Source organism: Taeniopygia guttata, chromosome 1A (genome assembly GCF_048771995.1).
Source record: "Taeniopygia guttata chromosome 1A, bTaeGut7.mat, whole genome shotgun sequence".
In the NCBI taxonomy this organism is placed as follows: Eukaryota; Metazoa; Chordata; class Aves; order Passeriformes; family Estrildidae; genus Taeniopygia; species Taeniopygia guttata.
This window is the reverse complement of record NC_133025.1, coordinates 69368679-69394098: the sequence shown is the minus strand read 5'-3', so window position 1 is coordinate 69394098 and position 25420 is coordinate 69368679. Positions and strand designations below refer to the sequence as shown.

The window sequence follows — 25420 nt, the reverse complement described above, 5'->3', positions numbered from 1 at the left end:
CATTTAAAGCAGGCAAGTTCCATTCCCAGTGAAAACAAATCAATTTGTTTGACTTTGGATCCTCCTTTTATTCTTTAGCTTTCCACTGGAAAGTCAAAGTTACCATCTGTAAGCAACTGATTCTGAATAATTTCAATGACTAATCCCCAAAAAACTCTTTCACATAGATTCAAATCCTATTGCATTAATTAAAAGAACAAAAATAATGATGGCTATTTGCTGTATCAAATTAATATTCCTCCTACTTCTCTCATGGAATTAGAAAACTTGACCTGTCACAAACTTAGTGACAGACACGGCTCTTTTATTATCACTCTTCCAGCCTCTTCATGTATAGAAGAACTTTCTAGCATGTTGAAATATCCTGTAGTCTTTCAACCAGGTTTTGACAGAATTAGAAAAATAAAGGAGAAAAACAGAATCAAACAGAAATAAAGAATGGAATAGTCACAATAGAAAAGCAGATTTCAGCTTTACAGTGGAAAGGAGAATACCTGGGATCAGTAACTTCTAGACTCCCATACAAGTCAGACTCCAGTACCCCACAGCCTATCCCAAAAAAAGGAAGCTGAAGGACTTAGATACATTCCCAGACAAGACATGTAAAGACAGTTTAGTGTAGAAAATCCTACAGAAAATGAAGCTGTTAAAGAGAGTAGGTGTTTTGGATGGGACATTTTGTAATTGCATATGTTGCTTTTCTGAAGAACTTAAAAATGTACTCAGAGAGATACAGTCTCTTAACATCTCCTGAATTTTTTAAGACACCAGTCTGACTTCTAGGATCAAAATAAACAGAATTTTTTGAGGTCTTTTAGGCACAAGACATTTTTTCAAAATAATATATAGCAAATTAAAGAAAAATAGCTAATGAATATCTAGAAGTAGCAGGTATGGTATAAGATAACTACCTGAACAATATATAAGTACTTCTAAAAGCTGCTGTTAGAAAACAAGGGACCTTTTAAGTATCTTTAGCAACTGGCATACAAAAGAATGTACATCTACACAGAGAAAGCTATAACTAATTTTGAAGAAAATAATAATTAAACCCAGAATATTACACTCAGTAGCAAGCAATTACATATAACAGCCCAAGTATGGCAAGTGAAAACTAGGTGACTTTTCACAGGGGCTCTGGAATAACCCAGCACTGAAGTATTTCTGGTCATGGTTGATGTGTAAGAGATGTGGCCTTCAGGATTTACAATATAACACCCTGGTAAATCAGGACTTACTCGATGTCGGGAAAGTATAATCTGCAAAATGAATCATGTGCAACACGCAGCAGTAAGGAAGACTAACCTCAGAAAAGATCAAGTTTGAAAGACTTCTGGATTTTTATGATGAAGAAATTCCCTATTTACCTGGAAGAGAGTGCTCTGTTTTTCTGTGCCTGGAGTCTTTTCTATCCAGGAATCCAGTGGTTTCAGGGTACTGGTGTTCTGTGTAACAACTGGGAACTTAGCTGCCAACGTTGGTCTGCTGGATACATGGAGCTGCTGTTCTTGTTGCACTATCTGGAGTTTTTTCAATAATTCTTGAGGTGAAATCACCCCAGAATTGGCTGCTTGATTGCCAGAGAGAGGAAGCGGCTGACGGGGAAGTTTGGATTGTTCTTTACCAAGTGTCTGAGCCTCTAAAGTCTGGCCTGGTAGGGACCCATTGAAATACACCAAAGGGGGCTGGTTCATGTTATTTACTGGTGCAGTTGGTGCTCCAACAGGAGCAGAAGTCCTGCTGAACACGGAAGCTGTCGAGTTCACAGGTCCTGTGGCACTGGGCTCCATTTTAGCCACCGACCCTGACTGACTTTGCAACTTCTGCAGCAGGCTCTGAGTGCCAGCAGTGTCCTGAGCTCCGTGAGACGTGGCAACGCCGTGGGAAGTCACAGGCTGGAAGAGGCCCGTGAAAGTCTCCCCCACGGGGGGGACGCTGCCATTTTCACAGAGGCGGCTCTCTGGGAACTCGGCCAGGGGATGGAGCTCTGTGCCCCGCACCATGAGCTTCTGGATGGCAGGGCACAGCTGCTTCTCTGCACAGGGGGAGTGCCTGCTGGGCTCCTCGTAGGACAGTGAGCGAACCACACCCTGCCTGACAGGGAGCTTCTCCTGGTGCTGCTTAGGGAGTGCTTCTGCGCCGTCTGCCTTGTCCTGTTTGCCAAACAGCGCTGTCAAAGACAAGTGCTGCGGTTCAGGATCCACGTTCTGTGAGGGGACAAAGGAAAGGAGTAAACACAGCTCCCTCGTGCAGAAGTTACATTAAGTGGCGACAATACTTAGCCAGCAGAATTCTATGAAAAGCTGAGAAAACTGCTATGCTCTTTTTTTCCCCCATGAGGATTTTTTAATAGTTTTGTCACATAGGAAGGGCAAGAAGACTGTTGTCAAGCTGCTAATGTGGGAAAATCAGTGAATCTGAGACATAGCGGTGGCTTTGCTTTAAATAACATGAAAGAGCATCTTCTTTTACAGCCATCAGTACAATATTAGTAAGAGACAGAAATCTGCCTGTGTATGAAGTAGAGCCACTTCTTGTGTCTTTGCTGGTCACAGCTGAATTTAATTTTTAGGATTTTGCACTGTGATTTAGCTTGAAGATATACCAAGAGTTGTCTTTATTTCAATGATTTCCTCTGGAAAAAAAAAAAAAAAAACCCAAACAAAAACCCACAAAAAATGTGGTCCAGCAGTTGACTAGAACAGCACCTGAAACTTGAAAGACCAGTATTTCTTTGTTGCATCAGCATAGTATGTCTGCCGTTTATGTTTTTCCACATCATACAGTGGGGGTTAGGGAGGTTCTACAAAACATACTAGTTAAAATCATCCCTTACAGTGGTTCCATCTCAAATCCTTGCAGTGACCTCAAACCAATGTTCCTGTTACTCAGTGCAGCCGTAGCAGTCGGAAAACACCACAGATTTTACCTTGCTCTGCTGGGAGATTCGCTGATGCTGATTCTCACTCGGCTTCACTGGAATGGGTTTGATTAGGTTGGGGTTGTTATAGATTGCAGAGGAACTGGTTATTTGTTTGGGCTCTGAGCAGGTCTTACACTGCAACAGAAAAGAAGGATTTTTAGTATGTGTGACAATATATTTTCCCCTGGTTCCCAACCACAGTAAAACAGACATAACCACATATTCAATAACCAAGAATACTAACTGCAGCACTGATGATGAAGTATTATACTATTAGAAGAACAGTAGCAACTGCAACCCAATTTTCTAAAACCTCAAGACATATGTAAAACTGAACACTTGATTCCAAGATTTGCCTAGTATGAGACTTCCCTCTAATTTAAATCTCAGTTCTCTTTTTGGCCTTCTGCTTTTCCTGCACTTCAAAACCAAAAAATACTTTTTAAAAGCAACTTAAAAACCAAGCAACAGACATGCTTTTCCTGCATCCAACAGGCAGCTAGAAGTAGTTTAGATCCATGAAGGATTAATGTGCCCATAAAGATAATTTAAAATGCTTTTGTCAAAAAGTAGAATAATAACTCTCAACTCTTTTACATAAATCTTCATATGGCAGGAACTTGCAGGATGCATGTACATGCACAGAAAAGTAATTAAAGATTTAATCAATTTATAGGACCAGTAGGATTTCTTATTATGAAAAAGATGGTTAGAGACAGATTACCAAAAGTGATCAGGAACAAAAAAATGTGGAAAGAGAAGGGCATGATTTAATTTAGAAAAAAAAACCACATAAAATGCTCCATGAAAGAGAAACAGTAAATGGAAAAGGAAAATGTGAATAAGATGCTATATATAAGAATATAGTCAATGAAACTAAAAAAGCATTGGGTATACAAGGAACACTACTGTCAATAGAAAAGAAGACAGGCTCTTTGAAGTCACTGTCACTTGACAGAGTTGAAACCAAGAAACTGGAAAGATTTAAAAAGATAATTATTTAACAGGAAGTTAATTCTATTAACTGTTAATTATTATATTAATTCTAACTCCACTCTGAAATATAGAAAGCTGATCAATTAACCCATTTCTGACACCTATTGCAACAAAAAATAAAGACATGCTGGTTCCAAGGCTGCCCAGTAAACCAGAACTGGAGTTCTTGTGGGGACTTAAGGGGCTTTAATAGGTCCTCGACACTTTAAGTTGTTTGTCAGGTTCGACAGATCCTACATGGACCAAAACTCCACTTCAGTAAGATTCAATAGATTTTTTCTTTTTTCCTCCCAAACAGTTCTCTTTCTAATGGTTCTGCCTTTTCTTCAATGTATCTTCTCATTGCTGTTTTTCAGCCTAACTTTTTGGGCATAAAGCACATAAACTTTTTCTCTAACACCATGGATAACATCCTCTTGAATATTTCTTAGAGAGTTCTGCAGAATTTAAATAATATCCTCATTTCCTCAGGATATTTTAATAGGCTGAGCTCTTCAGAAACCTTAAGTACCTTAGATTCCACTGTCATACCCTGCATAATCACATAACTGAGCATATAAAAATGAGGTGAGAAGCAGCAGTGTTTAACAGAGTCATCACTATATGAGCATATTTTAGACCAAATTCCTCAGCCAAAAGAGCATTGGTACACACAAGAATGACATTGACCTGACTTGGTATCATTGCTGTGACTTGATAACAAGGCTAGTAGGTTGCTATCGAACACAGAAGCTCATGGAAGAGAAAAGAAGCCTGTGATGATTCCAGAGGCATCTCTAACTATTGGAGCTCAGCATTTAAAGCCATTTTGGCAGATGGGGAGCACAGTCTTGCTGATTAGTAAGTTGGGAGCACTTGCATGGCATTTTAAGTAACTGTCAGGTAGACAGGTAAAGAAGATATTATCAGATGCTATTATCAACAAAGAGCAAAAAGCAGCATGAAAGAAATCCCACCATGCTCTGTAGTGAGAGAACCAGAGAACATCTGGCAATTACTATGCCTTGCCTCACAGGGCTCTCCTTTAGTCAGGTGTCCCATTCAAAGCTCTGCTGCTACAAAAGACTCCTGAGTAATCAAAAGGTTCTAAGATCAAGTCAAAGAAAGGCTCAGCAACACTGGAACAAAACTAGACACATATGGTCCATGTGGATCAAAAAGAGCAAGGAAATCACTGAGAGGATTTTGGCAAGTTTGGTAGAGACATAGATATTCAAAGCAAACAGCTGCTCTGTGTTGTGAGATTCATACTCCACCTGCACAATATGAAGCTGAAAATGCTAAATACTGGGAGAAGAACTGTGCAGCAGCGTTCAACCCAGAGCTTGTCCTGCAGTACAAGACAAGGCACAATGGTTAAGGAGAAACCCATTTTGTCATGCTTTGTTCTGTACCCTTGCAACTCTTCAACTGGTTTTCTCCCTGGCTATCAGTGAGGCCAGCTTTTTCTCAGCAGAGGTCAAGAGAAAGCAAGTGTATAAGAAGTACATAAAAAAACCAAAACTCAGTGGTTTAGCATCTTAAAGCTCCATCATTTCAAAAAGGAAGGGGAAGCTGTGTATTTTATTTTGCATGTAATGTAACCTCCAAATGTATAGCATAATTTGGGAACAAGGAACTTCAAAATTAGTTACACTCTTAAAAATTGAGCAAAATTCCTTACAAATTTAGAAAATTGATGCGCTTATTCTACAGCTTCCAACACTTTAAAACACTCTTCACTGAATAAACACAGAATTCAAAGAAGAGAACAACATATTTCATAACTAATTTCAGCACATCAGACTCTAAGTAATAAAACATACACTGACAAGAAAGCAGATGTCATAAACCAGTCAAAAAGCATGACTGCTCTGAAACATATTGACATTAAATAGAAAAATGGTCGTCATTGCCTTTATTTATCACACTCTTTAGAAATTTATATTACTAGCAATACAAGAAATCATACACATCCTGTTTGTAAGAGGTCAGGCATTCCTAGCACTCATGTCTCAGACAAGGAGATAGTTTTCATGTTATTTTTTATGTCCTTGGCAATCCCTTAAATGCAGAAAGATTAAAGATAAAGTAAGAAGCAAAAAAAGATAAAGCAAAAGATTCTAAAGGGAAAAGAGTCCTAAAAGCTATTATTTAAACAACAGAATTTCCTCTCCTTTGTCTTGATTTCTATGTGCTAGTGCAGAAATGGAAGGTAACATCTTTTAGATTTATCACCCTCTTTTCACAGAATCTGAAGACAGCCTAATATCTTCCCAGTTTTCCATTTGCAGTATTTTTAAGGTTATCTAATGAAAACCTCTTAAACATTTCAGAACATCTCAAATCATATTCTCTGATGCCAAGATTAGATACTGATTCAGTATTAAAAGATAGAAAAATTACCAAGTTTTAGAAGTGTTTGTCCACTATAATACATTAAATCTCTACTACAGAAAATACAAAGGCCCCAAGCTTCAATAGAAACTATATACAATGAAAAAGGCTCCATTTCACCCTAGCTCAAACAGTTTGCTATCATCATTCTGAGGATTTTATTAGTAGCTACATTTCAGAAAAAATAAGCACAAGGAATTTAAGGAGATAGAAAGTTAAGATATATGTACATTTCCAGACTCTTATGGAACACTTAGGAGCTGTATTATCGCATGACAGCACATAAGCAATACAGGAAACAGCAGCAGGAACCTGCAGGCTCTGTAACAATTTGCAGCTTATATATGGATAGTTAAAATTATTAGATTTTTATTCCCCAAAGTAAACCGTTTTTGATTGCTCAATAATAGAGAACATTATTAGTCCATTAGTTACTTCTTTATTTAGAAACCTCAGAAGACCAAAGCAGCACATGGGCTGAAATCATACTACATTTCAACCTTTTCATTTCCTTCCATTAGTGCCTGAAAGGAGCTAACAACCACAATTAAAAGCAGCAACTTCACTGTCAAAAGTCTCCTGAACCAAGTCCTTTGTACAAACCACAGAAGCTATCACCAGGTAAACATTTCACCCAGAAAGAGGGCACAGCTTGCAGGTGCTCCTCAATAGGCACAAGAGCTCTCAGAGTCAGAATGAAAGGCAGCCTCTACTGTTCAACAAATAATCATATTCACATTCTCCTTCCAGAACCTGTTATTGACAGCATGAACTTCTGAATTTTTAGCAAATTTTGTCTAAACTTTTTTTTACCAGCCACTTCTACACAAACTAAGACTGTCCAACACTAACATTGTCCAAAATGACTTTGAGTAGAACTATTCAAAACCCAAAATCAAACCTTTTATGTTTCATACTGTAAAGCGGGAGCAAGTCTCACCTTGGTATACTCATCTTTGGCCTTGGTAAGCATCCGTAAGATATCCACTTCTTTGTTATTAGCAGAATTCATGATCATGGGGGACACCCCTGTTCCTGTGCCCTGCTGTGCTTTGAATTGTTCCTGCTGAGTTAGGCTGAAAGGTGGAGGATATATGAGGAAAAAAAAAAAAAAGTACAAATAAAATATAAAAACTTAACCACAATTACTGTACAATACTTAATTGAAACTCAAATATTTGTCTTTGCCCATCTTCATTAAAATGTGCAGTAAAAAATCACTATTGAAAGATCTCTATAAAATTGCAGTTTGACATGAGATTAATTTTCTCCAATCTTGAATACACTAGACCATAAAATAAATTTCCATAACTGAGTCAGAATTTCTATACCCAGAAGGAGCAGGGAATTTATAGAGTTATTCAGTTCTGCTGGTGGTGGAGGATGGCAAACACACACAAATCAGGCATTAAGCACTAGCAAATGACCAATTTCCTGCCCCAGCTGTTTTATTATTATTGTAGAATGCTGAGAATTAAAACATGCAGCCAATTGGCTGAGCAACAGGGTATTTTTTATCTATATGAAATACTTCTATTATAAACCACTACACATGGTTTACATTTGCACAAATCCTCTGAAAACTAGGTTTTATTGTAGTAAATTACCAGTTTGAGAGCACCTAATCACCACCAACTGAAACTTGAGTTTCGGTTAGCTAGTTAACTAAAATGAGCTGTCAAAAACCTGGGTTTCCTAGGGTTCATTGTTTATTTCTGTAAATTCATCCCCATCAATTATTTCTTGGGTCACAGCTGACTCATTTTAGAGCTGTAGGATATACAGCAAAACCAACAAACCCCACTGAACAAAACACTACCACTGTAACAGTCTGCATTTCACACTGTTTTGTCACTGCAAAATGAAAAGCAGCAGGTATTACTTCAAAAAAAGGATATATGGACGAAAGATAACTACCTTCCCAATTCAGTATTTTATCACAAATCCTGTCTGGTGTGTCTAACCCTATATACCACAGGCAGCTGGAACAGTCAATCACTGCCTGTCCCCACCCAGCCTCTTTACTACATCCTCCACATTATAGCTCTAGAAAATGTAGATTACATATGTTGATACAATCTGTATGACTTCAGCTCCCTCGTTCTCCAAGCAAACATAAAAACCTGCAGGACACAGTCCTAAGAATAGGGTCCCTGCAAACAGTGCAGAAGAATGAGCCCTGTCCATCCTGGAAACAAGAAGAGTGATACTGAAAAAAGCTACCAATATGATATTCTTAGGTTAAAATACAGCTGAGAACACAGTTCTGTGTGAAATCTTCACCTTTGGCTACTGCAAAAATAAAGTTTAAGATTTAGAAAAACACTTTCATGCACATTTTTATGTGCATGAAAGCAATGACTTAAAAGCTAATTGAAGTCTTGCTTTAAATGCTGAAAACAAAGTGAATTTTATATCTATTGCTAAGAAATGAGGAAGCAGGAATTCAGCCATGCTGTACAAACAAGACAAAACCCACAGAAATTCTATTAGTACAGCATGCCCTCATGATTTCCTGCATTTACCTTGATATAAAGAAAAAAAAGAAAGGTAACAATATTAAAAAATAAAATCTTCCCAAATTGAAAAATATTTTAAGCCCCCAAAGAATACAATTCTTTAAAATAGGTTTTTGAGTCATCAGGAAATAAATCATATCAACTGGTACACTCTGATGTAGCTGGATAGCTGCACTACAAATTAGGAAAAATTACTGCAATACAATGACTTATTTATGATTTTATGAATCGCAGGCTTGACACTTGCAACAAAGTTTGTAAGTTTAAAGCAGAAAGATGTAATAATCCAAAAAACATAAAATGTGCATGTGTGTACCAAAAAACATACATAAAAAAAGCACAGAAGTCTTTTTTACCCATCACTTACTTTTTCATGAGCTCTGCAATTCTTTGGCATTCTTCCTTATCATAAAACCAAATCCCATATATGGACACTGTAAATGTACATCAAACACAAACTATGAGCATCTTCTCAAACAGCAGTTCTTCCTGGTAGATATTTAAATGTGACCTGTAAATTAACCTTAAAATTTATTTTCATCTTATGTTTTCCCCCATCTAGAAACACAAAATGACACCTCAGAGCCTATAAAATCAAAAAAGATCAAAAGCCCATCTCTAAGCATTTAAATTACAAGCTCTTAAATATTCAATTAAGGCAAAGGTATTTGATCCTTTTCTTCAGAACACTAAACCAGAGTTTTTTTTCTTTGAAATCTCTTTCTCTGTCTTTTATTTCAGTTGTCATATCCATTTGACTCCACTACAGCACGCTGCAGGGAACACTGCACGCATAAGAAGTACGAAAATCTCTTTAGTTTTCAAAGCATGTTCAGGTTTATCTTATAGAGCATCAGAGCTGGTGGAGTAGGATGAACATCTCTACCTCCCTGGAGATTTGCTATAATTCTGCTCACTGTTTTGTACAGGAGATCCTGGGTTTCCTCCTCTTTCCCTCACTACCCTACTGCAGGCAAGAGTTGTCTTAACTTTACCAGGAATTGGCAGCTCCTACCATGTCTTCCACCATAGTGGTGGCCACGTTTCATTTGAAAATGGATTTCACTTGAGCACCTGTTCAAAAACAATTGCAACACTGACCCTGATGATGTAATAATTCCTAATATTAGGAGAGTCCAAAAGCAATAACTCCTTCAATTCCACAGAGCCAAACCCATGGCATATGAAGTGTACCTTGTCTTTGTTAATGTTTGGAAAGAAAATGAATGTACAGCTGTTTGCAAGACACAAGTATATTATTTTCTCCATTCCCTCCCAAATTTAAAGCTGTGTGTTGTCTTCTATAGAACTAAAAATGATCCCAGTGTTTAATACACAGTACATTGGCAAAAAGTCTAAAATACCCCACAAATCAGACATCCTGTAGATATAAAAATACTAACTTTTAATGGTATGTATATGTACTGTCCTTTTTATGATTATTAAAAAGTGTGATGATTTCTATTATTTACCTAAAAAAGGCAAGTAACATAATATGCACTAGGGGTTCTACAAATATACAACGTAAGAGCTGAATTGCACTAGTAATCTCAGGTCTTTAAACAGAAATATTAAAATATGCATTTCAAACCCACATTAATATTCTAGCATATTCCAATGGGAGTTCAATAATAAACTCTGGACCTGTAGAAAAGTGTGTGAACAACTCATAAGGCTCCAGAACACTGACCTGTTATGCAAAATTCACATTAATAGTCTAGCATATTCCAATGGGCGTTCAATAATAAACTGTGGACCTGTAGAAAAGTGTGTGAACAACTCCTAAGTTCCAGAACACCAACCTGTTATGCAAAATTTTCATCCTTCTGATGAAACACATTTTAAAATTTGTCCAAATCACAAGTAACTCCTCAATGCAACAGCACAGCAAGCAGACTGAGAATCCCAGACAAATCGAATTTGTTATAATCAAGATTCTTATTCTTTATAAAAGAATCTCCAGTGAAGAAGAGTATTGATGAAATTTTGGCCATCTGCTCCATCTTCCTAAATTATTTTTTGTGTCTACCACAGCTTGTGGCACCATCAATTATGCAGCACAGGTTGGACAGCTTCACCTTTGGCCAACAGAACAGACATGTCACAGACTATTGATGAATATCTAATAAATCTGAAAGCTGACAGTCCCTTGGAAATGCCAAACTTCTTCTGGCCATTAGAAGCTGCAAAACTCAAACTGGCTTGCTTCTGCTGTTGATTTACCTCAACTCAGTGACAAACACAAGTACACTGATAACCAGAATAATGACAGATTTCAGATTTTACAGAACTACAACATATATTTCGAAATACAATTGCAACAAATACAAATCTATTTGGGTCACAGAACAAGGACACTGAGTCTATGCCACCAAACAAAACCACATGACCACCCAACAACATATCCCATCTTAACTCCAGTTTTAAGTTAGGATACTGCAGATCCAGAGTCCTTTAGCCTAGAGTTTAGCTGAACTTCAGACCTACCCACATTTACTTTCTCCCCTTGGTTAAATGGTATTTCCAACCCAAATTAGGAAGCACAGTTGAAAGCATGTTAAGACCAAAGCCCAATATCCTCTGAGCTTAGAGCTCACCCAGTAAGTCATGAAATCTTTCAGAAGTGGACAGTCCTACTGTTCTTCCTTCCACACTGCTCCCATCTGTCCAGAGGAGATGAACACTTGAAATATACTGAGAAACAATCCCTGAGCTTGTGGCAGCACAACACACTCCAAACTCTCTTATGCATGTGAGAATGAGGGACCAGTGAGAACACAGCAACTTGTGGAAATCGGAGATACCTGAAGTAACCATGGCTTAAATTCACACTACAGTACTACATTCTCCTATAATCTGTATTTAAGAGAAAAAAAAATCATAGGTAGTAGCAGTAAGAATGAGTATTAATGGCCTCCATCTTGATTAATGATGAAGACAAAATGAAAAAAAAAAATTCTTATGTGTGTGGCAACACGTAAAACTCCTCAACCAGAATGAGAACCTAAGCTGATAACAACCTGTAACTGTCTGGGAACCTGGCACACTCACAGACACCCATATTTCACTGCAAGCTTTCTACCAGCATGAAAACACTGCCGGTTTTATCAGGATTAAACATAAACAAATTACTTTTATCTGCCTTCCCACTCTGTCAGACTGTTTGACAAAATAGAATTCCACATCTAAGTATCATGTGTAGAGTGGTAATTTCATGTTCATGTTAAAAATTAATCACGAAACATCAGAGACACAAAGCAAATTTTTCTACTGCCAAGTAGAAGAGGAAATATTCAGGCACTTTTAGGCCCAAGCTTCAATCATAAAGTTATGTAAGATGATATTATTGTAAAAAACAGAAAAAAATAAAAACAAAGTAATGAATTGAAGACATTAAAAGTGAAAAAAGTGCTAAATTTACAATGTAGTTAAAAAGATTACACAAAACTATGACATAATGTAGCTATGAAATCAAAAAGATCCAATTAACATTGAATGGGAAGCTAAATAAATTACTTAAGTAAACTGAAATTATTAATTATTAAGGGTATTAGTATTTAGAATTTTTAGAATTTCTAAAAGGCAGGCTACTCACAAATCAAAACTGAAAATTTTTACCCAAATCTGTGAGGCTCCTTTAATATCTCAGTGACTGAATTTCAGGAAGGACACTATTTAAGTTTTAAATCACGACTTCAGAGCCAACTCGAAAGCTTCCGCCTTACAATTTTCATTTTTTTGGCTATGGATTTCTCCTGTCCTCACTAACACTAGAACACTTGATACTATTTATAAGCAGAAGCTGACAGCTGCCATCTTCCAGGATTATAGATAACAATTTCTAACCTCTCAATATTTGAAACATTAATTTAGTTATTACGATAACACAGAATTTATTAGCAACTTCAATCATTCATCTTAAGTGTTCTATTTAAAAAGAAAAGCATTTTCTAAGATTATTTTTTCCCTCTTCCTTATTCCAGTGATTAGATTTTTGTCTTCTAGATAGACATTTCCATTATCAAAGCTTTTATTTCAGTGTACCTGCAACACATGATTTTTAAGCTATTTCTCCATAGACTGCATAAAGTCTTTAAGCTTGGTAAAAATGGTACAGAAATAACTACTGACTAGACATTCCCCTGTACCTAGGAACTGTTTTACACTTGCTGGTATTAATAAATAAATAAATAAATAAATAAACCCCAATTCTGAAATTTTTGTGCTTTATTCTTGATCTCATGCTTCTTAAGGTATTTTGCTCTTGTATAGTCTAGACTCTTGCTCCTGAATATGTAAATCCACACATGGCTATGTGAAAAAGAATTCTGTATCCATGTCTTGCAAGGCAGGCAGACACCTTTACGTTGCTATGTTTAGGACTGCAACAAGGGAAAAATAGAAAAAATCTGAGCACAGACAGCTGCACACTATCCTGGAAAGCTGAATTCCATCCCAGAGATGTTATGCAACGACACACAAGCTGTGAAATGTTGTCTGAAGTGGCTGCACTGGCCGTGTGTGCTTCATTTCCCAGTGGCTGAGTTGAGATCCTAGACCTGGGTGCAACACTTGAGTGTGCGGCCTGCAAAAGCAACAATCATCCCAATCCAAGAAGTGTTTTTGAACATGTGAATAATAAATACACTGGAAAAACTTGGCTTGAGTAATTGAAGTCAGACACTCCATTCTAATTGTAACTACTCTGCCCTAGGATCCCAATTTGTGAGATGGGAAGAATAATATTTCTAGTCTGAGCCAGGTAAAACAGTTCTCTTTTTTCACGAGTTACCAGCTTTTATAGTGATGATTATTGGAGAAAACAATGTGAAAACCCAATAATTCTGACTCTAGTGCAGAACTCCAGTGGCATGTAACAAACTAATGAGTAATGAGGAAAAAAACAGAATACTGAGTAGCCTCTCACTGTGAACCACTCCAACTGTTTGATAGCTGAAACAAAGTCCTTATTACAAAAGAAGAAAACCACACAACATAGAAGTCCACAGAGAGATTGCACAACCAGCCTTAACTTTGGTATTTCCTAGTTTAGGATTCTCAAAGTTCTTTTAGCTCTAAGCAGGCTTTAAGTTCTTTCAAACACATAATTTTGCTCTTTAGATACTTAAACCCAAAACACTAGAAAAAAATATTTCAATTGTATCCTGTTATACCATACTGATAGAAATGTGGCTCATCAACATGACTGGAATTTTTAGGCCTCTTGCTTCTCAACATTGTGCAAAGCTGCACAATACAAAATATGTATTAGGTAAATGTATTTGTTTCTAAATAATGGAAATTTCTCTCTGGCTATATCCTGGTATTTCTGGAAGATTTTAAAGGGAAGTCAAAATTTTAATAATTCCTCAGGCATAAAAATATCAATATATTGAAGCAATGTAAGAGTTTAGAGTTTTTCAAACAACAAAACCCAGTATTTTGCTGTGAACTTAATCTAAATTCCTAAAAAGCTCTGAAAAGACCCTACCTGTTAAATTATCAGACACTTGTTCTTTCATTTAAAGGTTGATAAAGCTCCTGATCCACTTATTTGGAGAACTGTTAACAAAGACAGGGAAAAGGATGACTTTTTATTTCCATTATCTCAAATGTTTAAAACATTATGTATGAACAAGCAAGCTACAAAAAAAATCCCCTAAAAAACAACCAAACCAGTTGTTAAAGGAGAAAGAATCCTACTCAGAGACATGTCAATGCAAAGAAATGATTACACATGGCCATTTTTCAGCTTAACCAGTGAAATTCAACATAGGGGGCAACTGTTAAAGCAGCTTCATTAAAAAAAATAGTAACCAGAAAATATGCAATAACAAAGCTCCCAACAAAATGGAAAAGCCTCTACAGACCCCTTTCCCCAAAAGCAAATGGTTTGAGAGTGGGCAGTGATTGGCAACATTATTGAAGTCAAGAATAAGTTTGTCACCACCATCTGTTTAGTTGTTCTTGGAACTATGCCTCAAAAACAAGACAAAATTTTTGTTAATAGAACAGACCCTGAAATATTCCTACCATCATCTATCAGTTGTGAAAGTTGGGGGACCGATTTGCAGACTTCCAGATAGAGCCAGTAAATATTTCTGGTTTCATGAGGCAAAAAAAAGGGACAGCACAGACATGGTGGATGGTTTAATAAATCATGTCTGTGACTCTACTGTGAGAGACTGACTTCAGGCAGATTTTTAATCCAAATTTATCAGAAATTTTTATGAAGATAAAAATCAACTGTGTAGCAGTCAAACAAAATAGAAAGCCCCCTAAATGGCCTCAAAGCTGAAGTCCTGTTAGTACTGCAGGAAAATTTAAAGCCCATTGATGCACTTATTTCCATAAAGCTCAGCAGATGTAAGAGTCCATCAGCAGGTTCTTTACTTTTTTTGGAAAAGAGCCCAAATGCAAACTGTATTTGCAAGATTTCCCTTAAATATGCCTTCTGTTGATGCTACAAGAAATTTTTAGTCCTGAAACAGGAATAGCATCTATGTTATGATCCATCTGGCTTAGAGAATTTTTTTCCCCACACCACTGGTTTTCCAGTCACACCTCTTGCTATTGCATCATCAGTTCCAAATAATTTTTAAATCATGATCGTGCATGACACTGAAATTAAGACTGGAAGACTGTAGATGCCAGGCTATCAATTTCTTAAATAACAAGCTATTCTTAAGAAATATTTTTTCTTATAAATAGGCCCTCTTAAATAACAAATGGTTCCCGTTACTATTTCACAATAGAATTCCAAAATGTCCCCGTCAGATGAGAGTTCCATAAGCTAAAAAATACATCAAAATATCCTCATTCAACACAAGCAGGGTTCCTGTGAAATAAAAATCCATCAGAGAAAGGCTTATTGGAAAACAAATGCAACTCCTCAACATGTTAAATGACTATTTTTTTAGCTTACCTGTGCTCTATATTCTCTTCTAACTTTCTAAAGCAAATAATGTAACGTCTTCAACACACTGAAATTAAGCCAGGCCCTGATCTACAGAAATCACCTGAGCAAAACACAACAATGCCTTACACAAATCTAGGCTAAATATAAATCCATACCTTCCATCAGCAGAAAGGCTTATACTAAAAGAAGACTGTCACAAGTGGAAGAGGTTAAACTACAAACCTTTTCTTATTCTGTGCACTTCACTCCTACCAAGTAACAAAAAGCAAAGAGAACACTGCTCAATCAAGAAGGGGACAACACAGCTTTTCCAACCTGCAGACAAGAAAATAATTGCTTTTATTGGCAAGAACAGAAAGGAGAGTCATCTTCAGTGTCTCAATTTCCAGCCTTTTTCTTTCCCCTCTGTTAAAAGCAGCAGCTTCTGTGTGTTTCTTGTGGCGTATCTGGGCTTCCAGTCCCACAGGGAAGAGCTGCTCTGCTGCCTGTGACACACAGAGCTGCTAGAGGACTCACCAGGATTCTCACATCAAGGTTTTCATTTATAATTTGGTCCAATCTAAGAATATGTTCCCAATTATTTTTAAAGTGCATCTCTGAGGTACCTGCCAAAGGTACACCTCTAATTCCAGAGCTATAGTTAAGTTCAAGGTCAAATTGTTTTCCAAACTCTGACAATGCCATTTTCCAGTATATTAGAAGAGAGGGGGGAAAAAAGAGAAGACTATTTTAACCTCAAATAGGTGTTCAATAGCATGTCATTTTTTCCTGAAACCTGAATTTTTACTATAATCAGTATGACGAGCTGTCACTCCAAATGGTTTAACTCCCACAAAATAATGAACAACTTCAGAAAGGGCTTCATGAAGAAAATAAGCAACCTTAACTATACATGATGTTTCTAATTCTGACTGTTGTGATCTCATCTCTTATTTCTCCACTGCATACCTTCAGATCCTAAGTAATGGAAATACATTTGCAGATCTGGACTGAGTTCTTAGACTGCAACAATAAAATTCTGAGTGACTTGTATATCCTTGTTCTTGTAACAAGAAACACATAAGAAATACCCTAAGATCAAGAGAATTTAAACCCCCCATTTTTTATTTTTCCATTTATATACTCTAGACACAACACCATTTTGGACAGGCAATTATTTCATTTTTCCTACACCATCTCTAGCTCTAAAATGGTTAGAAAAATAATTTTAAAAATCCACATAGAAATAGGCAAAAGTCAACTACTCCTCCTGAGATCTCAAACAGTTAGTTGGTATTTACAGCGTATCTTATGCATTCCCTTTTATTGTTTTGCCACAGCCTTTTAACAGGTTACAGTCCACACATTAAAGAGTTCTCTCTCTTCTGTAACCATTCCTTCTCTTACAGTCAGCTGTTACACTGCCTTCAGTAACATCTGCTTGTCTGTAGAGCTGCAGACAGAAACTTTGCAGTACAATTTTTAGCAATATAATACGATTTTACAGGCACAGAAAGGACGTTCACTGTTCTCACAGAATGACAGGCAAACTGTGGGTAGGTTCACACTGTGTTCACAAGCTAAATTTCACCCTGAACTCTTTATCATTGACATATGGTCACTGCATTTTTACATGCTTGAAAGCTGAAGGATCATTAAATTATTAATATTGATGTTTCACCTGCATTTTTCTTGTGAAATTGCAGTTTAGTAATTTCTTTCATGAAGATACAAATATGCCCCTTTGAAGCACCTTGTTGCTTTTTTCCTTTGATTACTGTAATTCTATTTTAACATATCTGTATCTATTTTAAAATTTTATTTTAACTATTGAAATTAGTGTTCCAATTATTCAGAAGTTTACTGACTTTCCTATAATCTTGCACACAAGACATTCTGTGTGCAAGAATACAGAGCATTCTGCGTATATGAACAAAGAGAGAAACAATGCACTCCCGAGATCAAGTTTGTCACCAAGAAAATGCAATTTAAGTAGTAAACAGTTTCTTATTTAACCTGTAATTCAACAGAAAAAAAAAATACCCTCACATTTATCAAATTCATTTTATATTAGCAGCTAGATATTTCACAAAAGCAGCACTGGGAGCACATTCACCCTGCAACTCTGAATCCCTGATTAGAGACTAGAGATACAGTCATATTTAAATAAAAATTTGGGATTTTTGCATGGGACTATTTTCATAGCAGCAAATATATTGTTTCCACACAAAGTAAAAGTATGTATTTCATTTTGCTTCAGAAGTCAGCAGTGTTTTACTAGCTTATACATAATCCTTTAGGAATAAAACTTAACAGAAATCATGATTTGGTTCCTCAGTCTCTCCCCTCCTTCAGTTTTTAGCTCTCAGTGCAAATTTGAACATCTACTTTGCTTTCTGTTGAAGAGTGTTAGAAAGAGAAATACTGACATGAGAGAAACCAGAATAAAAACAACAGGTAACAATAAACAGAAAGCAGCAAAACCCTGCAGGAAAACATAGCATATTCACAAAAAAAACCAAACCAAAACAAAACAAAAGAACCACCCAATGTTATTTCTCTCCTTTTTCTAATTATTATGAAATTTCATCAATTCATTAATTGAGAGATGCTACACATGCCTGTATAGAGGATTTAATGCTGTATGTTGTTTAGGAAAAGATACTGAAATTTTACAGAAAGGCAGTTTGACAGAGACAAAAGAATTGGTACAGCTCAAACAGAAAGTCCATATCCTGTCTAAGACAATGGGCAGCAGCAGATGATCCACAGAAAGAATCTTCTTAGTCCCTTTATTGTTGGCTTCTGACCTGAAGCTTGTGTCTTACATTACTTACTTTTTTCTTCCTCCTCCTGGCTACAGAATCTCTCTGGTTGGTTTTATGCATGTAAATACAACCTCTGTTACACAAAGGGATTATTAAAACAGGCTCTAAAAGTCTTAGGCATATGTATGTCCAAAATAATCATGCCAGCAGGAAAAACCCACTGGGGTATTTTCTGAGATTGATTTTAAGCAATGCATTATGATAGGAAGACTTTAGACTTTGTGAAATGAGGTCCTGTTGCAAACCCCACAACTGGGTTGCAGCCACAGCCATTGAAGCAGAGCAAGCAGCAGACATTAAGCCCAGTGCTGTTACTGGTTTGGACAGCCAGTTAAGACAAAAAAGCAACACTGCCTTTGCAGCCTGAGTGAAATGCCACTGGAGCACTTGCACCGTGTTTCTGTATATAACACATTCCTTGTCCTTTAAAGGGTATGCTATCTTACACTTGGAAAGGGTTTCTTTCCTCTTCCCTCCTGTAATTGAAAAGTATTCTTTACTGCCGATTTAAGGTTTGTTTTGACAAAGAGAGCACTGATGAGGCACTCAAGAGCTTGTATTAAATCAAAGTTAGACAGAAGTGAGCAGCTTGTATATGTGCTGTGGGATACACTTGCTCACATATTTATCTTCCATGTTTTGAGAGAAGGTTACAAATATTTTTATATATATACACACACATATAAAAGAGTGTGAGTAAGCAAGCTCACATTCCAAGAGAAGTTTTCTGGCTATGTCAGGAGTGTAGTCCACCCTCTGCTAAGCAAACCTATTTTTTTCAAGCACAAGAGGATATTATCAGAGGAGCCCGTGTGGATATACAGAAACCAGAGATCGTCATGGCTCGCTGAGGTGATGAGCTGATGGGTGGATGGCGCCCATTATCGTCACTCCTCAATCCAAGTTTTCCTGAAAAACGGACAGAGGTAGGAGGAGGCTCCAACTGAGCATAAGCCACAGAGGACAAGCAGAGGATTAGGAGTGAACAGCAAGAAAAGGAAGGAGAATGCAAAAGATATTGAAAATGTTTCAAAGAGCTAGAAAATAGTTCCTAGATTAGAAGATCCAGTTGTCAGCCATTTAAAACAATATTCAGGTTTTAACTTCTGTACAAGGCTATTACATAACACTGAAGCAAGGAAATTAACCAAAAGGAATGTGCCTTTACTATCTATAGAAAAGACACTTTGCTTCAGCACTCCTTGGAATTTTAAAATGTTTCAAGCCTTGGTTCGGCAAGCCTATCACCCCCTGCCCAGCCACCAACCGGGGGAACCTGACACCAAGTACAAGGGGAAGCTGGTGCATGAAACTCAGCTGAACTGCTTCTACATCAAACCTGGAGGTAAGACAGCATCACCCACTCGTGTGCACAGAAACTGTACTCAGAGCTACTGTAAGTGTTGCCTTCCTGTTTAACTAGAGCAATCTGTGTAATGTAGGAGACTACCCTAATGCCTCACAGCAGTATTTGGTGATAATGTACTGGGAAGCCCTGAATGTGTGATCACACTACCAGAGGATTTAGATAATTCTAGTAATTCTCAAATCTGGGGAGTTAAGTAGATGGATGGCTTCTCTTGGTTATATACTATATTTTGAGCATCTAATGAACATTGCTTTCTCGCTTCCACTATGACACAATTGAAAAAAAGGAATTAAAGTATACGGAAAAAAAAGAATTTTTTTTTTTTTTTATTGTAGACAAAGAGGCTAAGAAGTTTAAAACATAGGAAAGCTGAAAATGCTAAATACATGTGTGCGTATGTGAAGGGATTAAGCTGCAAAGGCAGTTACACAAGGGATTTGTGAAAAGCAACCAGCTCTGGAATATCCTCATTTGCAGGAGAACTATGTAGGCACTCATGTACGTATTTCTCCTGCTCCTGAAACACCTACCATTTTATGCTGTACAAGGAGGCATGTGTGAAGCAGAGGGTATACAGGTAGTCATGTGAAAATAACCCCTCTGAAAATAATAATTATCTGCTGCAAGACCAACTCTTGAGCATTACTGCATCATATGCCTATCTTATCTTGAAAAGACGTCAGGAATGCCCAGCACTGGCACTACACTCCCCACAGTAAAACCTCCAGACAAGCTAATTTGTTGCTTATATGCTGACATCCATAAATGGGAAACAAAGACTGTGTCTAGCAGATATATGCAGCATTACTCTCCTGCCATCCCATACAGAAACAAATCCCCAAAAGTGGGATGTTTGATACATGGTTCTAACACTATTCCATACCCTTTTCCTACTGATTTGTTTGCCCAAGCTGAGATACAGCTGTACTATGCACAACATAATTAGCAGCCATCCAAAAACTACACAGCATTTTTGTCTTGGCTCCTTAGCCTGCTTCTTCTCACATGGCATACTCTGACTTCCAGACTGGGCTGAAACTGAAAACCTACATTAGCATTGCTGCACTTCTCTTCCTTACTTTTTTTTAAGCACCTTCAACACACAACAGAAAAACATCATTAGAGCAAAAGGAGGGCTGCAGTCATCACAGTTACAGCTGCAAAAAGCCACTTGACAAACAAAAACCTGCTTGCTTTGCTTAGCCAAAGGCTTCCACAATTTTCACAAAATCCTCAGGGTAAGAAGGGTGAGGAAGACACAACTAACATGTCCTGTTTAGAAAGTCTGAATAGAAACGATCTGTGCTGCATCAGGGCCGTGACCAGGGAGGTGGTGTTTCACATCAGAAATTAAAACTGAAAGCCTTCAGAACTGGTGTCCACAAATTCCACTTAAAAACATAAATTGCATTTAGTTTAAAGGAAAATATGAATAATAAGGCAGCCCTGGAAAAACTAAATTTAGAAGTACTTATTAGTACAAACAATTTTGCTTTAAAAACAACAAACAAAATGGAATTTTGTCGTTAATTTTTTTTTTTAATTTATGAATTGTAAAAGCCTAAATCATAGAACACTTATTCTTCACAATACACAGAAAAAAACTCCAAACACCCTAAAGCTGAATTAATTAATAGTTGCTACTCCTAGAGTCAGAATAATAGTTTAGTCTGGCTGGGGCCTCTGCAGTTCACTTAGTCCAGAGTTCTGCTCAGAACAGTGGCAGCTTCAGTATGAGAGACACTTGGGGAAAGAAGAAATCATGATCAACTACAAGTTTCCATAAAAAACCTATATTCTATGGCACTTTTCCAGTTGATTTATTTTTAATTCATTTTCGTGTTCCCTTCCCTAGGTTAAAAATTCACTCCTCCTTCTATGGAATTAAGCAGAGTTTAGCTACAGGTTTCAAACCCCTGTAGTTTGGACATTCTAGAGCAGGCAAGCCAAATAACCTGACTGCTAAACCATAATTACTGATGTAAAAACCCACTTTCCTTGAGACAGCACTGCTGCATGTCCACCTATCACTAATTGCACTATTAACTTATGCCATCAAGTTATAATAATATTTTTATATCACAGCAAGCAGGCATTAAAGATTTTCAGGTAGCCTTGAAAACTAAAATGAGACAGAAAGCACAAAAACCTAATATATAAATGCACATATTTTATGGTTTTGGTGATAGAAATGTAAATTGGTATCTATACTATTTCCAAGGGGCAGTTTATTATTTTCCTCTACATTATGAAGTAATTTTTACCATTTTCTAAGCACATTAAAATCATTGGTTAGTTGAAGTATAGACCACAAAGGCAGGAATTATATGGGAAATGTAGTAGAAAATTAGTAATGCCTTTATCTATGCTTTTATAAACTGGTTTATGAACAGGTAATTTCCGAGTGTAGGTACAAGGAAGTCAATAAACTGAGTCCAGAGGCCATCTTGTTTGAAAAAAAAAATTATCATCACTATGAATCCAATAAATAGGGGCAGTAAGAAGCTTGCTTGCTTCTCTCAAGAAAATTTTCAGATTACAAACTATAAAACAGTTAAGTTGGACAGAAACTTAAAACAGGTTTCAAGAAAAAAAAAAATGTATGCAACATGACAAATTTCGTGGCGCATCCTTCATTTTCTGGGTTAAGAATTAGCTCTTAAAAATATTGGTTATTTTCAGCGTGTATGTTTCCTTTGGAAATTTAAAAAAGGAAAATAATGCCTATGTTCAAGAGTGTTAGTATTCCAACACCCCCAGCAAAACTGAGGTTTCACTTTAAGGCCAGGAACATCCAGGGAAGATAATCATGACCTCTGCTGTTGTTCTGCCTTGCTGGATACACAATGAATTTTTAAAAAGCTGATCAGAGGAGAGAAACTGGAATGGAAAAGAGGAAAGATTTGTTTGTATCTCTGAGACAAAAATGTCTCCAAGGACAGAACCTCAGGTAAATCACAAACATTTGTATTCTGAAAACTGGCACTAGTCAGTTCAGGCAGACTTTTAAAAAACAGCTTTACCCAAAACTATTTAGCAAAAAAACAGGCTGAGAAGAATACATCCCTAAGAAGGGCAAGGCCTCTTGGGGAAGATGAAACAGGAAAGCCTTATAAATATGATTGCCTGGCAAAAGATTTTGAGAATATGGAAACTGTAAGCGAGATTGAAATGAAATCAAGCTTTGAGATACCGAGCCTTAGTAACTAAACAACTGGAAAACAATGGCATGGCTGGCTGAAGGTAATCCTCTTTTGATGAAACAATACCCTCTGCTCACAGACAGCTCCAAGGGTCAGAGCAGACCCTACTAGCTTGGCAGGAGGGGTCCAAAGAGTACTTATTAGGGTTTAAAATGTAACACAGTATACTAATGTCATGATTCTTATAGGCTGCAGGTAAACACTATAGGATTTGTATCTTGTACTAGATTGGTTAGTGAAAATTAGAATATTCAGCACAGAAGATTATTGTAAATGCAGGTGAACCTAGTGGGAAGAAATTATGATGTCTGACTCCAGTTCAGAAGGCGGAATGATTTCTTTATTATAACTATGCTATAATGCATTAATATACTATTTAAAGGAGATACTAAAACTACATCCCTACTTGTTCTAACTACCATATCTAACTCACCCACAACTTGTAACCCTCTCTTGAGAGTCCAGGCACAGGTGGATTGGAGTGGCCATCAGGCTCAAACAATCCTCACCAGAATCCAATCAAGCAATCACCCCAGGTAAACAATTCTCCAAACACATTCCACATGGGAAAAACAAGGAGCAGAAATAGAAATTGTTTTCTCTTTCTTATCTCTGTGGTTCTCTATGAAAAAGTCCTGAGAGAGAGAAGAATGTGCCTGCCACAGAAGATTTATTGTATTGTAATGGGAAATTCCCTCTCTTAGTCTCCTCTTGCTCTCCTGCTCTTTGGGGTCTCTTTCAGGCCTGCAATAAACTCAGGCTCCAAGCCCTGGCTGCAGAGATCTCTTGTCTCTGTCTGTCCCAACCATCCTACCCACCGCCACTCATACAAGGCCTTTCTGCCAAAATTACCTAGCATTTCTACAGTTTGAGTTTGCACTTTTGTTTCAAATTGACTAGTACTTTTCAAAGGGTTTTAAACTACAGAAATATTTTCTTAAACAAAACACACAAGTTGTAGCAGGCCAGAATAAGAGGTCTGCAAACAAACTTAAGCTCAAAAAAACTGGCTTTAAGTAATTCAGTAGTGACAAAACATTGCATTTTGTGTAATGATGCAGCAAGAGAAATCCATGTAATGTTTCAGAATCAGTAGACCACTGATTTGGAGACATTTAGACAAAAAATAATACAAACTGGACTAAGTAAAACACATTTACAGGTATTTGTTTCAAAATTCAGAAAGATGAATGAGCATTTGGGGAATAATCAATTGAATACACATTTCTGTTTTCTTGATTCATCATTTTGGGGTTTTGATGTTGGACCTGATACTCTATGTTGGCAGGACAGAGGCTGATAAATGAAGTTCTCCTTTCTAAACTGGTATTTTTACCCAAACCAAAAAGAAACAGAAGCTCTGTTACATCATAAAGACAAAGGCTGGAATATCTATTTTGCCTGTCTCAATTGAGCAAGGAGTAGTTTATTGGTCAATATGCAGAAGGCCAAGTCTAAATATATACACAAGGAAATTTAACCAGCAAATGCTGGTTTCATTCTCAAATTTAAAAAAAAAAAAAAAAAAAATTCAGAAGTAAGAAGAGGTTTAAAATACTGTATTACACAATAATGTAGTGTAGACTATGAATACATTTCAAGGGGGAAAATACACTATGGTAGCCAAAAGAGGATTATTTTTCATCATAAATTCTTTTTTACATATCACTCTGATTCTCTTCTTGTTGCTTCCTACCTTTTCCCTTCAGAAGTAAACTTGTAAAGTCTTCAAGCTAAGATGTTTTTTACAAGAGAAATGCTACTTGCAGGGTCACTGCAGAGGTGGGACACTTATAATCCATTGTATTTTTATCAGAATGTATTTCCTTAGAAGGGTGAACTAAAATGAGCCACAATTCAGTCTCAAAAAAAGATGAGTTGCTCTATTTGAGAGCACTCACAGATGCTGAAACAATCTAAGAATTAAAAATAATAATTTGAGGAAAATATACACTGTTACCTTTTCCTAAACATTTTACAAGCACTTGCCCCCAAGCCTATATTTCGCAAAAATTTAATACATAATTATGAACTATGGGAAAAAAAAAAACAAACAACAACTCACAAACCACAGATAAAACCCACAAAATTTCCTTAGACAGCTGGCTAACTTCCCTTTCCCTCACATCCCATTTACCAGATGTCTCTGCAGTGTAGAGATCTGGGAAAATAATACAAAATGTTCAGGGTTCTGATAGACATATGGAGGCAGGTTAAAGTGAAAAACTGAAACAAGCGTAAGGTTATGTACAGACCACGTGTGTCTGGACAGCTTTGCCAAAAGCAGGCATGTCTGCTCTGCTTTGGT

At 36.9% G+C, this 25420-nt stretch overlaps 2 protein-coding genes across 37 annotated transcripts in view; one reads left to right on the top strand and one right to left on the bottom strand.

Annotated features, from left to right (window-relative positions):
* Positions 1–25420, bottom strand: part of DCP1B (decapping mRNA 1B) — a 40716-nt gene that overhangs the window by 7741 nt on the left and 7555 nt on the right. Inside the window, exons 1-6 of one of the 3 annotated variants that reach the window (XM_072923880.1) lie at positions 15956–15995; positions 14306–14376; positions 9182–9248; positions 7236–7371; positions 2930–3058; positions 1368–2207 (exon numbers count right to left, since the gene is read on the bottom strand). In XM_072923880.1, coding sequence (XP_072779981.1) covers positions 1368–2207; positions 2930–3058; positions 7236–7371; positions 9182–9248; positions 14306–14336 — 1203 coding nt within the window. In that variant the 5' untranslated portion in view covers positions 14337–14376; positions 15956–15995. Of the gene's footprint in view, positions 1–1367; positions 2208–2929; positions 3059–7235; positions 7372–9181; positions 9249–14305; positions 14377–15955; positions 15996–25420 lie in introns of those variants that run through there. The other 2 variants (XM_030263920.4, XM_004174289.6) reach the window with 2 other exon arrangements.
* The window catches only part of CACNA1C (calcium voltage-gated channel subunit alpha1 C), a 452642-nt gene continuing 446745 nt past the window's right edge, over positions 19524–25420 (top strand). For 5 of the 34 annotated variants that reach the window (XM_072923872.1, XM_072923869.1, XM_072923862.1 and 2 more), the window contains exon 1: positions 19531–19885. In XM_072923872.1, the coding sequence (XP_072779973.1) occupies positions 19756–19885 (130 nt within the window). In that variant the 5' untranslated portion in view covers positions 19531–19755. Of the gene's footprint in view, positions 19886–25420 lie in introns of all 34 variants that reach the window. The other 29 variants (XM_072923870.1, XM_072923866.1, XM_072923858.1 and 26 more) reach the window with 14 other exon arrangements.